This window comes from Trichomycterus rosablanca, chromosome 4, assembly GCF_030014385.1.
Source record: "Trichomycterus rosablanca isolate fTriRos1 chromosome 4, fTriRos1.hap1, whole genome shotgun sequence".
In the NCBI taxonomy this organism is placed as follows: Eukaryota; Metazoa; Chordata; class Actinopteri; order Siluriformes; family Trichomycteridae; genus Trichomycterus; species Trichomycterus rosablanca.
Window position 1 is genome coordinate 4,163,751 of NC_085991.1, and position 16,246 is coordinate 4,179,996.

Sequence of the window (16,246 nt, forward strand, 5' to 3'; positions counted from 1 at the left end):
GGACACAGTGGCTGTTCCGATGAGTGTACTTGTAGTTTATTAACTGTTAACTTGACTGTAAATCCAATAAAGCAGGGTTTTTATCTCTGCCATCTAAAGCATCTTGAAGGAGTATTCCTGAACTAATTTGGGAAGCATCTCTTTGTAAGGTCTGTCGTTACGCCATGCGTTGTCCACTAAACAGCCCTCCCAAATCTAAAGCACTAAACCGACCTAATGGCTCGGTTTGCTCCATCAAAGGAGAAGCAGTGGAGAAAACCTGAAGCTAGGCGCCCAGCGCTGGTTAACAGACAGAGGTGGATAAGACTCGTGGATGAGTCTCATTCACCGAGGCACGGGCGATAAAGACGGTGTCGAGGGACTGCACGTGTCGGAGGGGGCGTGGAGCAGGCGAATATACCCTCCTTGAACGCAATCAGGGGTCCCCAGCAGTGGAAGACTAATTGGCAATGACTGAAATGGGAGAAAAGGGAGAAAATGCAAAAATAAATATTAAAATAAAAGAAAACCTGAAACTACAGCCATATTACCTAGGTCAGATCACCCTCCTGCACTTAGTCAGAGACACAGTGGCAGTTTTTATGAGCGGCTTTGTAGTTTATTGGCTGTCTTTTTGATTGTAAATCCAATAAAGCACCAATAAAAACTGTGAAATATGGTGGTGGCAGCATTACATAAAGAAGCAGTTTTTTACAACAGGGAGTGGCGCTTAAAACTGACCAATTGTGGATAAAATCCAGCTGCCCTCTGCCATAAAGCTGGTCATCCTGAAGTGTGTGAGTCCTTGTGACAGGAAGCAGAAGCTCGGTGAGGTAATTCATGACTCCTGGTGGTATAAAGCGATTAGAAAGCACCTCATTTAACCGGAGCCGGGACGCGTCTGTAGATACGTGCGGCCGCTCTGCTGTTCCCGCTAACGGTTGGGAACGGAGGACAAAAGCCTAAAAGCGTTTGCATTTTAAGTAATTAAAGTTCCTCGTCACGGAAGGACGGAGACAAGACGCGTCCGCCGCCGTCCGTCCTTATCGGTGCGCTCACGGCACACGTCCCAACATCCTTTGTGTTTCCTGTTATCTCCCCAATTACCGTCTGCAATTAAATTTAATATTGAAGGATTGCGCGAGTGAGAGATCTCCGTACGGCTTCACTCAGCCGAACGCTTTTACCGCGTTAAATAACAGAACGTCGTTATCGTGTCTCGTCTCGAGTCTGTTGTAAAGGTTTCAACTTTCTTCAGAAACAAACTTTTAATTGTGGAAAATCCGGAGCCCGAGTTTCGTCTGGACTTGTCTGATCTGTTTGATTTGGGTTCGCATACACTTAGACGGGACGTGCACGAGTTCAGATGTTCCGGCCACGCCCGTGAATTACATTTGTGAATGTGAAAGGAATTCTATTCCTCCTACTTAGTAGCACTGTCGCCTCAGAGCGAGGAGCTCCTGGGTTTGATTCCTAGATGGAATGGTCCGGGTCCTTCCTGTTTGGAGTTTGCATGTTCTCCCCATGTCTGTGTGGGTTTCCTCCGGGTGCTCCGGTTTCCTCTCACAGTCCAAAGACGTGCAAGTGAGGTGAATTAGAGATGCAAAATTGTCCATGACTGTGTTTGACATTAAAGACTTAAACTGATGAATCTTGTGTAACCAGTAACCACCTGTCCTGTCATGAATGTAACCCAAGTGTGTAAAACATGACGTTGAATCCTAATAAATAAATAAATAAATAGTTATTGTGTTAGCTTAAAGTGCTAACGTTCTCTGTTTTTTTTTAAAAAGCTGAAATATTTCCATTTTCACAATCTAATCTAATTTTAAACTTCAGATAGCACTGAAGTGCTACAGCCCAGCGTTGCTGGACTGCATTTCTGGGGCGCTCAACCCTAGCACATCAGAGCTGACATCTTGAACTTGTGGGTTCAAATCTCAGCTTCGCTACCAGCAGGCTGGGCGCCTACACAGACGATGAGCAACTCGTCCATCAGGGTTGGTTGCCGGACAGTTTTCCTTTTTAATAATTGACGCGGCCTCTGCTGATCACGGCCTCTGCTGGCTGATCGAGCTCAATGGCGCCTGTATCAGAGACAAGGGAGAATTGAGATAAGCGCGTGACTCTCCATGTGTGAGACTGAGCCCTGTATGAACAAGTACTGCACACGTGTCAGAGGGGGCGCTTGTTAGTCACGGCTCTCCTCGGTCAGAAAGGTAACTGGATATGACTAGATTGGGAGAATAATTTGGTTCACCTCGTCTCAAAGGCTTACCTGATAGACACTGACCTCTGTCATTACTGACCGAATGTGGTCGACCTCTAGTCCTGGTCAACTAACAACGAATACATAAGCCTGGTGAGGTAGATTTTTTTTGCGTTCGTTTGCGTTACGTTATCCGATTCTTCCAAACGAGGGCGCCAAGGTGGCTCTGTGGGTAGCACTGTCTCCTCACAGCAAGAAGGTCCTGTGTTTGATTCCCAGGTGGAGCGGTCTGGGTCCTTTCTGTGTGGAGTTTGCATGTTCTCCCCATGTCTGTGTAGGTTTCCACAAGGAGCTTCAGTTTCCTCCAAAAGTCCAATTGGAGACACAAAATTGTCATTAAACTTGACCTGAGGAATCTGGGGTAACCAGTTACTACCTGTCCTGTTATGAATGTAACCAAAGTGTAAAACATGACTCGTTATAATCCTAATAAATAAATAAATAATTCTTGAATAATGAATTTTAAGCCTAAATCAAGTTTTGTTTGTTTCCTCAAGGTGAACGAGACTCTTCCAGATGATTCCCAAAGCTGAACTTCCTTTTTATTCCTGAAGAACATGGGGACAGAGGATTTTGAGCCTGAGGACTTGAACCAAAGACCCTGTCAGCATGGACGGACGTAGGTGACGATTGCCCCTGCTGGTGCTTCTAGGGCCGGGACGGTGGCATTGAGGAAGACCGATCAGCGCCCACTCTCCTCGTGCCACTGTCGCTCAGCATGTTGCGTCTGCTTTCTTTAAAGCTCGCCCGCGTCTACCGGTGCGGCAAGTTCCTCCTGGTAGCGGCGCTCTTCGTGGTCCTGCTGATGAACACACACAACCTGTTGGCCTCCTTCCAGAGGAACGAGCTGGCCGACCGCCGCTTCGTCGGCCTCAACAAGTGCCCGGCCTGCTTCGGCACCAGCTGGTGTCGCAAGTTCATGAACGGCCAGGTGACCTTCGAGACGTGGGGGCGTCTGCGCTTCCTGGACTTCTTCAACGTGAAGAACGTCTACTTCGCGCAGTACGGCGAGCCCAGGGAGGGGACGCGCCGCGTGGTCCTGAAGCGCCTGGGCTCCAACCAGGAGCTGGCGGAGATCGACCAGAAGATCTGCAAGAGGTCGACGGGGAAGGCTCGCTGCGACCTGGTGCAGTCCATGTACAAGACCGAGTTCGCCCGGATCAACGGCGACGTCAGACTGCTGACCCCCGAGGTGGTGGAGGGCTGGTCGGACTTGGTGCACTGCCCCTCCCAGAGACTCCTGGACAGGGTGGTCAGGAGGTACGCCGAAACCAAGGACTCCGGAAGCTTCCTGTTGAAGAATCTGAAGGACACTGAGAGGATGCAGCTACTGATGACGCTGGCGTTCAACCCCGAGCCGCTGGTCCTGCAGGTACGTCAGAACTGTGTCCTGTTTTACAGTGTTTTTATTTCAGGTAATCGGGGCTTCAGTCTCCTCTGGCGGTCAAGCAGGTCATCTGGCTTTGATCATTCCCTTTATCTCAACACCTCCAGGATCTCCTGAGCTCAGATTAGAAAAAGCTCGATCCTTCTGCTTTTTTATTTGCTTTTCTGTTCTCATTTAAACCCGTGGCGTTACCCCTCGGCGCTCCTGTTTGCTCTGGAATTAGGAAATCCATTCCAATTTCTCCGCTCAGTGACCCCGAGTCGTCTTAGAGCGGCCGGCCGGTGTCCGGTCCAAGCTTAGATCACCTACAAATCCAGTATTCGGGATATGTTCAATGAGATTTGTACAAACTAGCCTTCCTGCCCTGTGATCCTAAAGCAGGGGGGTGAAAACCTAGTGAGCTGCCTTGCTGCCTACTGCCTGCCTGGGCAGCTGCCTCAGTAGAGAGGATTGTAATTAACGCAGATTATTGAGACGCACTGCTTAGACAGCGATTACGTCACCGCAGTTTTAGCTTACGGGCGTTCAAACCGACGGGCCGAGGCGGCGCAACCCGCTAGCACACCAGCTAACGTCTCCCTCCGTGTACCGAAAACGGTTAAACAATGAGAATGTATTTACATTTGTAAAGAACTCTGTTGGTTGCTCTGCATTTGTCTGCCATGTTTGTATTGTTTGTGCTGCACTGAATGCTGGGATTGCAGGGCTCTAGACTAACTTGCACAAAAGTTAGGTGCACCCAAATTTTCGACCACATCACATTTAACACCTCAGTTTTACAGGTTCACTTTTTTTTTTTAATCGCTGTTCATATAGGCAATATTGCCTTGTGAATGATTAACTAACAATCTGGTCAACATAAAGTGCTTTATTTAAAGCACAGTTCTACAAGAAAGGTAACTTACTGAAAAAGTGTTGGTGCTTAAAGTGCTTCACTGAGCTGAAATTTAAACTCAAGATAAATGCAATAAAAAGAAAATCTAAATTAAAAGTGCAAGTGTTTTAAGGGCTTCAAACTGAAAACATCTCATTTAATGATAAGTATATTACATATGGTTAATGCAGTAACGAGACGCATATTATTGACATACATATACAGTACATTGATATACGTACATGACATACATACGCTGATATTTTTAAAGTGCCTTAAAGAAAAGATGAACTGTGTGATATGACGTGGTAAAAGTGACCCGGACAGAACGAACAACGCTTAACGTGAAATATAAACACCACACGTGAAGTAAATCCAGGTAAACACAGATACATGTGGAGCTGTTAGACTGGGTTTGATGGTTATTTCACACAGATGTTTGTTTGTATCGTGGAACTTTAATGATGTTTTATCTCTCGAGTCGAGCGCTGAGCAAATCGGTTATTTACGTTGAGAGTCGCGGTGAAAGCGAAGCGCAAAACTCTTCTCACGTCAATAAACTAAAGAAAACAACAACTGAGACGAACACGTCACGTCTTCTCATCACCGATATTTGATTGATGTTTTTACATAAAAACCAACATCTGTAACAGCAGCACAGGTGCTCACACATAATCTACACACTCCGCCATGATATTACTACACTTAACTTTCTCTGTGTAACGCCCACCGTTGATGACGCTGGTCCCGCCCTTCACTATCTCTGATTGGTTTAGACATATAGACATGATTAGATATGGGCCTAATGTGTGTCTGTTGTTGCACCGGAGTCACAGAGACTTTATTTTTCCCCTCGAACGGCTGGTCGCACCATTGAGAAATTAGTCGCACTCTAGAGCCCTGGATTGCCTTCAGCGCTAAGAAAGCATCTCGTTATTCAGTCAGATTATCAGTCAGAATTAAGGCGCCTCAGTAGGCGCTTTTTAATGGATCTAGGAATTTAGTCATTTCCTCTTCTCGGGAGTGTAGGATGCCGTAAAATGTGTCTATGTAGAGAGATCACCAGGTTTTCAAACCGACCCACCGTGTCCACGTCTGGTTTGACATCTTGTGCTGTAGCAGTCCGTAACATGCCTGAGCTGTGCTTTAGTCTTCATTCTTAGACAGTTTGTGATTATTTGTAGATATTTCTCAGCTCCACTTGTTGGAAAACCGCTTTATTATAGCGTCGGTGTGAAAACACTGCAACCTAGTCACTTTGCAGGTCACAAAATCGACATGCACAGATTCTAACCTACACGTTCACTCAACACTTCAGATTCTAAGCGATGTAAAACAAAGTGGTGAGTGTTTCACATGAGAAGCTTTTTGCACTTTGAGCCCAATGCAGCAAAGTGTGCGGCAGTCTAACTAAACTCCCTAAGCAATACGGTATTCCAAGATCTCTGTGATTAAGAAGCTTAATGAAACAATATAGACGTGAAACATGGTGCTAGTGCTGCTGTGGTACCATCAAAGCTTTGCACAGTGTACAAACCACCTTTTAGTTTTGTGCCAGTTTCATTCATTCCCAAACTTTTGATTAGGGATGCATCGATACCATTTTTTCCCATACGAGTACGAGTACAAGTACATGTATTTTAGTACTCGCCGATACCGATACCTATTTAGAATGATGCAATCTGGAGCATTATGGAATAGTGTAGTTTTTAGTGTAAAATAGTGCAGTGGAACAGTTGCTTGGGTTGCCATCATTAATTGTATAAAAAAAAAAAATAAAAAATAAAAACCGCACAGCCATCATTGAGAAAGCTTCTGACAAGCTAACGTTAACGTTCATTAATAAACGCACGTAATTAACTTTGTGCACATCATACATGCGATGCGATTCTGCTGATTGAAATATTTACTTTAAAAGGATAATACAGTCCGATCCCATCTGAGCCGATTCTATCAGCACATACTGTACATTCATGGTTCACCTCGGTAAATCGTAAACGACTCTGAGTCGGCTCCCGCTCTGTGGTAATAACCAGTATAATTAAGCCTGAACTTTATAATGTTAGCGAGTCACACAGAATGTTCTGTAGTAGTTGGTGTTTATTTACAACCGCATCATTCATTATAACAGTAAACACGGAGAGATGACTGAGAAAAGAAGCTTAAAATGAGTCGACTCCTGAATCACTTGTATCGACACTGAACAGAGTATTGAACACAAACACGTCCTATAACAGCGGTCGCTGCTTTTGTAACCGGTTATCTTCACTGTTAGCTCTATTTTAAGGTTTATTTTTTTGTCAAACGGAACTAAATAACATTAAACGTGCGTGTGAGCGTGGTCAGTGAGAATAATTCAATCTGTCTCCCGTGGGTGAAAAATGAATTGCTTTAGTTTTAGAAGTAAAACTAAAGCATTCCCCCCCCCCCCCCCAGGTTGAAAATCCCTGCGTTAATGCAGCAACGTGCACTAGGCACAAGGTATCGGATGTTTAGTATCGGAGCCTCGTTTGCGAGTGCGAGTACAAGTTAATGAGCGCGGTATCGGGCTAATACCCGATACTAGTATCGGTACTCATGCATCTCTACTTTTGATGATTTGGGTCTTGGAAAACTATTATCTCTTCTTTGAAAGTTCTACAATCGTCCTCTGACGGCTGCAGACGGCGTTTTTTAAGAGTGCGCTTAACCAGTGACTGGACCAAATACGACTCATGCACGGAGCAAGTAGTGCTGAGGGAATCATATCAACGCTTATATGAATGGAAACACTGTAGAAATTAAAAAGGATCATTTATAAACATAGTTTTAAAAACAATGCATCGACTTGTGTCATCAACTAGGTCGACCAATCACGGCAGCCCTAGGAAAACGTTTGAAAAACCCTGATCTACAGGAACGCCAGTGGTTTGTCGTGTTTTATAAATCTTTTATAAATAATTTGTCATCCTCCGGGTGGCTGTGAAAAGTCTGATAATCCACCTGAAACCTCCCAGCTGACATCCATGCAGCACTTATACTGTCCAGATTCTGATGGTTGTCCAGGTGAAGGAAGCAATCAAACAGTTTGTCACCTTGACTCCGGTCCTGTAGGTTCATTGCTTGTCAGGTTTTGACATACGGGAACACGCCTGCCTTTTTGTTTCTTTAACACGTGGGCCCCCATGCTGCTCGTTCCCAGCTAATGTGGCCGTGGTTGGGGTATTTTTAACCGTGCAGACGGAAAACAGCGTGTTAGCAGAGCGCTGTGAGCGCTGAACAGACAGCAGGTTTGGAAACGCAAGAGACCCACATTAGTTCCTCCCTGTTGTGAAACGGGTCAGGAGCGCGAGTCGTTCCTCATGGCCCGGCGCTGTGATTAAGCTCTGGTGAAACACGTGCACCCTGGGAAAAAAAAGCTGTCGGGTTTGACTTTGCGCCTGCATTAGCGTGTCCGGCGGACACCGACACGCCGCGCCGCGCATCCTTCACCCGACGCTTATTCGCTTATGATGTCATAATGCCCCGGGTACCTTTCTAAACACTCCCAGAATGGATTGGAGACCACTGTGTGCGTGCTGACGGGGCGAAATTCAGCACGGCTATTTTTCAGCCTGTTGCCTTGGAGCCCAAACAAACCCGCCGCCACCGCGAGAGAACAGAAAAACATGTTTTTGGAACGCCGGGTTCGAGTCAGTGTTGATGCATGAGCTCTCTGTACAGTGGAACCTCACCAATTTTCCCATAACATAATATAATTTGATGAATCCATTCCAGCACCCACACACTATCTTTATACAACACAACCAGACTCCGTTTCCCAAAACACAGATTTATTTTCACGGACGGATCAAAAACAGAGACCCATGTGGGTGCTGCCGTTTTTACCAATGGCCACTGCAGCAGTATCCGCCTCCTTCATCATGCTTCAATATTTACGGCAGAGGCTCATGCACTCCTCTTGGCTGTCAGACATATATCTATTAGTCCCCATAAACTATATGTTATCTGTTCAGACTCAAAATCCTGCATACAAGCTCTTGAATCCATGAAGACAGACCACGCAATAATCAGAGAACTGCTCAGTATGGACAAAGAACTTTACAGCCGAGGTTTTTCCGTCTTCTACTGCTGGATTCCAGGTCACTGTGGCATCGAAGGAAACGAAAAAGCAGACAGCCTTGCAAAGGAAGCAAAAAATCAAGACATTGCTTGGAAATACGTTCCCAAAAATGATGCTTACCCACAAATCAAAGTTTACTGCAGAGAGTAAATAAACTACATGAAATAACTCCCAACATCGGTATTTCACACAATCGAGACTTTAAATAGACAAGACCAGACGATTATAACCCGTTGCCGAATAGGCCATACTGCCCTCACCCACCGACACCTCCTGGTTGGCGAGCAGGCACCAGTTTATCAATTCTGTGCTAACTAGGGCTGGGTATCGCCACTAATTTCCTGAATCGATTCGATTCACAAGGTCCCGATTCGATTCGATTTTCAATTCGATTTTCAATTCGATTTTCAATTCGATTTCGATTCAACACATTTAGGCGTATTTGAGTTACATTAACAAGTTTTGTTTAAATATGTAAAGATGTTCAGAGAACGAATGTGATAATTGTACAAAGAACACTCATTATTAAAAATATTTGTGTATTTTGTTTACATAAATAATTAATCCAAAACAGTAACATTCATTTTGTATTATTATTTTATATGTCTGACACGCTACAGCATTGTAAATGTAATGTAAACATACACCTGGCTGTTGAACAGCTTATGCCAAGTTTACACTACACGACTTTCTGATTTGCCGGGTCGCTGTACAGTTCACACTACACGACTCATGGGCGATGGGGGGTTTTACACTACACCATCTATCTCCAACTGGAATCACAGGCGAGCTTCTCTGGTCTCCAAAACGAAAACAAACATGAGAAGTGATGAAAGGTTTAATGATACCACGTCCAAACATGCACATCAACAAGTAGAGAGAGATCAAAGTTTGTGCGCTGATGTAGAAAAAAGGAGAAAAATAAAGGAATCTGAGTGGATTTGGCAACACGAGCAGCATGGATCGTTCTGTAGTGAGTTGGAGGTTAATAAATATTTTGTTTTGTAGAGAACGATCAGGTCAGAAATACTGTAAAACTCGTGTGCTGATGTATTCTGATAGAACCTATATTACGCCCCTGAACCACCTGTTTACACTCTTCTCCCCTGTGTTTCCCCTCGCTGTTTCTCACATTGATTGAGAGCCGAGTTTTGATCGCAGAGCGAACACCGAGTTCCTCCCGAACCTAGCGCTGACCCGTCGCCAAGCGAAAATCAGGGCAAAAATCGTGTAGTGTGAACCAGGCATAACTTGAGCTTCTGCCATGCTAAACTGATGTGCAGGTCAGATCTTGTTGCGCAAAAAAACAGTGGCTGGTCACGCGAAATTAAAGGGGTAACAGATTTCCGTGTACACCGTAAAAAGGGGCGTATTTAAAAGATTGATCTCGCGTTTATATGAATCGATATCGGACATTTTTTACAGCGTTGAGAATATAAAAGTACTGTTTAAGAGGATTCCTCCAGTTAAAATTGTTAATTTTTTAGGAAGTCTAAATTTAAAACAATTGATATAAACATGTAATATTTTACAGTTCAAATACCTGTCCTTGCCATAAAATAGCCAATACGTTGCTGATATGGCAATAAACCCAAACAAACAAAATCACGCCTAAAAACTATAAAACCACTAAATTTACCGGAAATAAACAAAAATGTAACTGTGCTTTACCTGTACTGAGGGGAGCTGATGGCGTACATGCAAGGTGGAGAGGTGAAAAGATTCTGATAAACTGGAGGTATCTGTCTGTGTAGATACAAAATATGCATGAACTTCGAACCTTCAGACCATCATAAATATACACTGTTTATATATGGGTGTACTTCAGAAAACCGTTGTCATGTAACACAGTCGGCCTCAATCAGCCAGAAGATCTCACGCAGCAGCAATGAGAAACCCGTTCGACTTTTTCCTCCCTCAGACCCAGCCAGTAGTGCTTGTGGGCACCCAACCGGTCGGCAAAGGACTGTACTAAAAAAAAATGAACATTAAAATTCACTTTTCTTTTTACCAGAACAGGACGTGAACAGTTCGCTCGGTGAGCTGCTGATGTTTGTCCTGAGACTGAACGCTCGTGTCGGTGTTTGTGCTCCTCTAAAGGCAGGAAGATGATTTTAAAGGCTGCGCTCACTCGCTCGTCGGCCGAGTGTTTTTTTTTTTTTTTGCGCTAAGCGGATGCTGACAGACTCTGAGCTGGTCTGAGAACCCTCGAGCGCGCCGGTGGCGGGAAGCTCTCGAGCTTAATGGATGTTGAAATCCAGAGTGTGCACAAGCTCAGCTCGTAACAACATCCGCCACTTTCCTGGCAGACGCGTTCGACCACGCAGGTCCCTGATATTCTCTAAAAGGCTTTCGGGACTCCGAGTTCTGCTAAAAATGATCGATTTATATTTGTTTGGCTGGAAATTGGGTTTAAAGTGAGGCAGTATAAAATGTACCAACTTATAAAGATTATAAAGATAAAATAAGCAGACAGAATAAACATAATACCTATCTTGCCATAACATGACACACGTGTTAAACATGGCATTAAAATCCAAATAAGTAAATAAAGTGAGGCAGAATTCAAGCGAAAGTGTGGAGCTGCCGGATGAGGGCCTCATTCAAGGGCCCAAATTAAAATATAACATGTGGTTACGCTAATCCAGGCGTGTTAACTCTGGAAGAGTTTGTGTTGCTTTGATCAAAGCAACATGCACACAAAAGGCTTGTTGAAGGGCCTCATTCAGGGGCCCAACGTGGCTTTATGTCTCTCCTGAGGTTTGAACCATTTACATTTTCAGTTTCAGGATTTAGCAGACGCCTTTATCCAAAGCGACTTACAATTAAGACTGTATATTTTGCTAGCAATTAAAGGGTTAAGGGCCTTGCTCAAGGGCCCAACAGTGCCAAGCTGGCAGATCTGGGACTTGAACCAGTGACCTTTCCGATTACTAGTCCTGCTAGGGACGTAGGTCGGCCAACATTCAGCAGTAACGTTCTGAATTGAGCCTACAAAACTGTATAATGACCAAAAGTATGTAGACGCCCCTTGTTAGCAGGTGAGCAGTTCATAAGGACGTTTCCTGTTCCAGTGTGTCTGTATCTTCACACAAATCCAGGTCCAAAAAATTCCTTCTGACATTATAAAAATGCTTTTTTTATACTGAAATCCCCACAGACAAGGTCCAGAATTTTCACGAATGCCTTCCCAGATGAGTGGAGGCTGTTAAAGCTGTAAAAGAATGTTCTTATGATGAGATCTCAAACCCAATCTCTTCTACTGTCCATCACCAGGACCTTAAATGGCATTTTATACCCCCCACGTGATTAAAATGCTTCTTTTATACTGAAATCCCCACAGACAAGGTCCAAAATCTTCACGAATGCCTTCCCAGATGAGTGGAGGCTGTTAAAGCTGTAAAAAAAATTCTCCAGCAAGCTTCTGCTACAGCTGCCTATATGCAAACCTGCTCCCTTCTATTGTCCTTCACCAGGACATCAAATCCCATTTAATCCCCCTCATATTATGAAAGTGCTTCTTTTATACTGAAATCCCCACAGACATGGTCCGGAATCTTCACCAGTGCCTTCCCAGATGAGCGGAGGCTGGAGGATCTCAAACAAGCTTCTATTACAGCTGCCTAAATGCTAACCCGCTCCCGTTTATTGTCCTTCACCAGGACCTTCAATGGCATTTTATACCCCTCACACCCCCCTCAGCTCTCTGCACTCGGGCTGTAACTTTTTATCTGCTCTGCACACCGACGGTTTTTGGAAGCTCTGAACTGGAACCGTCTCTGCTAAGCCTTTTTACTGGACTCATTTTGCACCCCATTTGCGTTTTTGACATTTTAAGCGGCAGCAAAACGCAATGACTTTCCTCGCCGCGTCGGTCCAGGACGTTTTTAAAGAAAAATAATAAAAAAAGATAAATGTCAAATAAGCATCTAAAATACCTGATTATTCTTACTGCAAACACGTCTTAAGATGTGCAACAATACGGGGTCGTCGGGGTCACATTTTTCGATTCAAAATTCTCCACACATTCTCTATTGGGGACAGGTCAGGACCAAGGACGAATTAAGGATAGTCTGGGCCCCTGGGCAAAGAGTTGCCCAGGGCAAAACCAACTACATAATTTGTAGGCAATTTGTAGGTCCCTAGAAAGTCAAGGAGCCATGGTAAACGACTTCTATGGAAGTCAAGGGCCCCATAGCAGGGGCCCTCGTGATCAAGGGCCCTCTAATGGTATGCCCTGCTCTTCTCTAGGGCCCCCTGGCAGGGGCTCTCATAACCAGGGCCCTCTAAAAATATGCCCCCGTCTTTCCTAGGACCCCTAATAGCCAGAAGTCGAAGTCAGAGCAGTGCCACAACGCCTCATCCATTTTCATAAGGGGCCCAAAAGCATGGCTAGGGCCCAAAAGCATGGCTAGGGGCCCCAAAAGCATGGCTAGGGCCCCCAAGAGGCCCTGGGGTCAAAGTCCCTAATAGTCAGAGGATCCTTAAAATGGAGGGCCCTCGGAAATAAAAATATATTGTATCATAAATGTTGATAGGCATCGCAAAATGTTTTGGGCCGGGGCCCCCTGACCTCAAGGGCCACTGGGCGCTGGCCCCACTGGCCCGGTCAGTAATCCAGCCATGGTCAGGACTGCTGGCAGGCCAGTCCAGTACACGTACCCTCTTTGTAATGTGTGCAGCAGGTGGTTTTGCATCGTCTTGTTGAGAAATGCTGGACGTCCCTGGAAAAAATGACGTCTTGAAGGGAGCACATGTTGCTCTAAGATCTCAATGTACTTTTCTGCATTAATGCTGCATCACAGTAGTGTTAATGACCTTTACCAAGGGCACTGACACCGCCCCATACCATGACAGATCTTGGCTTTTGGACTTGTTGCTGATAACAGTCTGGAGGGTCAATTTTTCCCAAAAAAGACCTGGAATGCTGATTCATCTTAGCACAATACACGTTTCCACTGTGTGATGGTCCATCCTAGATGCCTCCAAGCCCAGAGAAGTCGACGCCACTTCTGGACATGGTTACCATAAGGCTTCTGTTTTGCACAGTAAAGTTTTAAGTGTTATTTGTGCAGTAACTCTGTATTGTAGAGCTTGATAACGGTTTGATAAACTAATCCCTCACCCATGTGGTTATATCAGCTAGTGTTGAGTGGAGGTTCTTGATGCGGCGCCGTCTGAGGGATGGAAGGTCACGAGCGTTCAGGTTAAGCTTGCGTCCTTGGCCTTTACACACTGAAATTCCTCCTGATTCCTTGAATGGTTTAATGATATTCTGCACTGTAGAGGGAGAACATGCAAATCCCTTCCAATCTTTCTTTGAGGTTCATTGTTTTTAAACATTTCAATCATTTTCTCACACATTTGTGGACAAACTGGATCCTCTGATCATCTTTACTCATCAGAGACTCTCAGCCTTTCCTGGATGCTGCTTTTGTATCAAACCATGATCACAATCACCTGTTTGGAATCACATCATTATTTAGTTTTTTCACCTCATTACTAGCCCTAAATTGCCCCGTCCCAACTTTTTTGGATTTATTAATAAATGAAATGAAGCTGAGAAGATAAAACATGAAATATCTCAGGTTCATCCTGTCTGACATCAAATAAAAGTCAAAGTAAATGTAAGGAACTCTGTTTTTATTTTATTTGCATTTTCCATACTGTCCCAACTTTTTCTGATTTGGGGTCGTAATATAAGTAGCACATCTTGGTAGATTTATATCTTATAAACTAGGCTATAGGTGGCACATCTTGATAGATGTGTATCTTATGATAAACTACCACTAGTTTTAATAAGAATGGATCGATAAAACGTACCAATATTTACTATGTGAATACATTTCAATAAAGTGGAACAAATCAATATTTAAGATGTAAATCTGCGCCTCCATCCAGACCCGCCTGGAAACGAGAGATCGAAACCGAGCCAAAATTCCGCCGCGCCGGGCACTCGGACAACTTGGATCGCTTTATATCATTTCCTGCCCAAAAACGACCAGGTCCAAACAAGGAAATGAAGAGCGAGCACGAGGAGCCGTTTCGGGAATATGTAATCGAAATAGAACGCGTGGTTACGCTGATCCGGGCGTGTTAACGGTGCGTTTAACATGGCCGGGGTTTCCGGTTGCTCAGGGTTCGAGTACACGCGGGTAGGGGAAAAAAATACAGAAGTCGCCGGATCAAAGCTCGGTGGATGTGCAGACAGGCGCAGGACCGTACAAACGCTGTTAGGATGAGGAACTGCCTCGACCCGCCATTCTCTTGAACCTTTTTGGCTTATAATTACATGGTGTTACATGAACCCACCCATGTGTCCCCACAGTTGCTGGGTTCATGTAACACCATGAGCCCAGCTCAGGATTCGAATCCCTACCAATCAGGGCTCTTACCATTACCCCACATGAGCTCACCCATTTGACAAAAATGATGAGAACAGTATCAGTTGTTTTAAAAAAATAATAATAAAAGTGCCGTGACGCAAAACAAAGAGGTGCCGAAGAAATCAGGCATTTTGAAAGCGGGTGGGAATAAAACTGGGAAATTAAAATAGTTTCCGAACCTAAAAGGGCTTATAAAAGTTGGTGGAAAATCACAGGGTAAAACAAAAAAAGTGGTGGGGACAAATTTGGGTATTTGGGCGTTTGAGAAAATTGCGTGGGTTACAAAATTAAACGTCTAAAAATAAGTATTAAGGTATTAAAAAAATAAAAAATAAAAATAAAATATTAAATAAAAAAAAAATTTAATTAAAAAAATTAATAAAAATTAAGTAAGTAAAAAAAGAATCCAAAAAAATAAAAAAAATTGGTTGGTTTTATATATATAAATAAATAAATAAATTTAAATAATTAAATAATAAAAAGCCAACAAATTGAAAAAATATTAATTAATTTTAAAAAATCCCCAAAAAAAAATAATAATAATAATAATCAAAACAATTTAATTGGTTGGTTTAATATAAATAAATAAATAAGTAAATAAATAAATAAAAATTAAATTAAAAAATTCTAAAAATTTTAAATTTTAAATGAGAATTAATTTGTAAAAATAAAAATAAAAAATTTTAATTTGTTGGTTTAAAATAAATAAATGAATAAAACGAACAAAATTGGGCATTAAAAAAAGCACTGGTGTTCAGGTTCTGACGAACCCTGTCCGACCGTTCCTCCCTCAGACACAGCAAACCTGGTTGGACACATAGCAGTGCTGAGATTTAAATTATTAGACAGTATTAGACCTTTTTTCCTGGCAAGAAGCTCCGTCCTGTATTGTAACCGGTGCAATTCAATGCTCGGAGCCGTCGAGCTGGTTTTACCGGACACTCTGGTGTCTGCCAAAACCGCGCCCCACCCTCCCCCTCCTTACCAGTCGTACCTGAACACCAGACTGTGTACACATTCCATTCAGAGCCGTGGGAAGTGTGTAATTACGGCTCCGGCGCAGACGGAGAGGCGCAGGACGTGTTTTGAAGCTTCAGAGGATCTCAGAGTAGATTTTGGAGGGTAGCTGAGGGAATTTGTTCCCATTTTATTCAAAAAGGCAGAAAGAGGCAGTTGTAGCCTAGTGCTTAAAGGTATTGGACTAGTAATCGAAAGGTCGCTGGTTCAAGCCCCACCACTGCCAGGTTGC

The 16,246-nt window shown here is 43.8% G+C and overlaps 1 protein-coding gene across 2 annotated transcripts in view; it reads left to right on the forward strand.

Moving 5' to 3' along the window:
* Window positions 1–16,246, forward strand: part of dipk2aa (divergent protein kinase domain 2Aa) — a 43,676-nt gene that overhangs the window by 6,329 nt on the left and 21,101 nt on the right. For both annotated transcript variants that reach the window (XR_010011502.1, XM_062993821.1), the window contains exon 2: window positions 2,746–3,620. Coding sequence is in view for 1 of the 2 variants with exons in the window: in XM_062993821.1 (XP_062849891.1) it covers window positions 2,967–3,620 (654 nt within the window). In the remaining variant the exon portion in view is untranslated. The remainder of the gene's footprint in view (window positions 1–2,745; window positions 3,621–16,246) is intronic.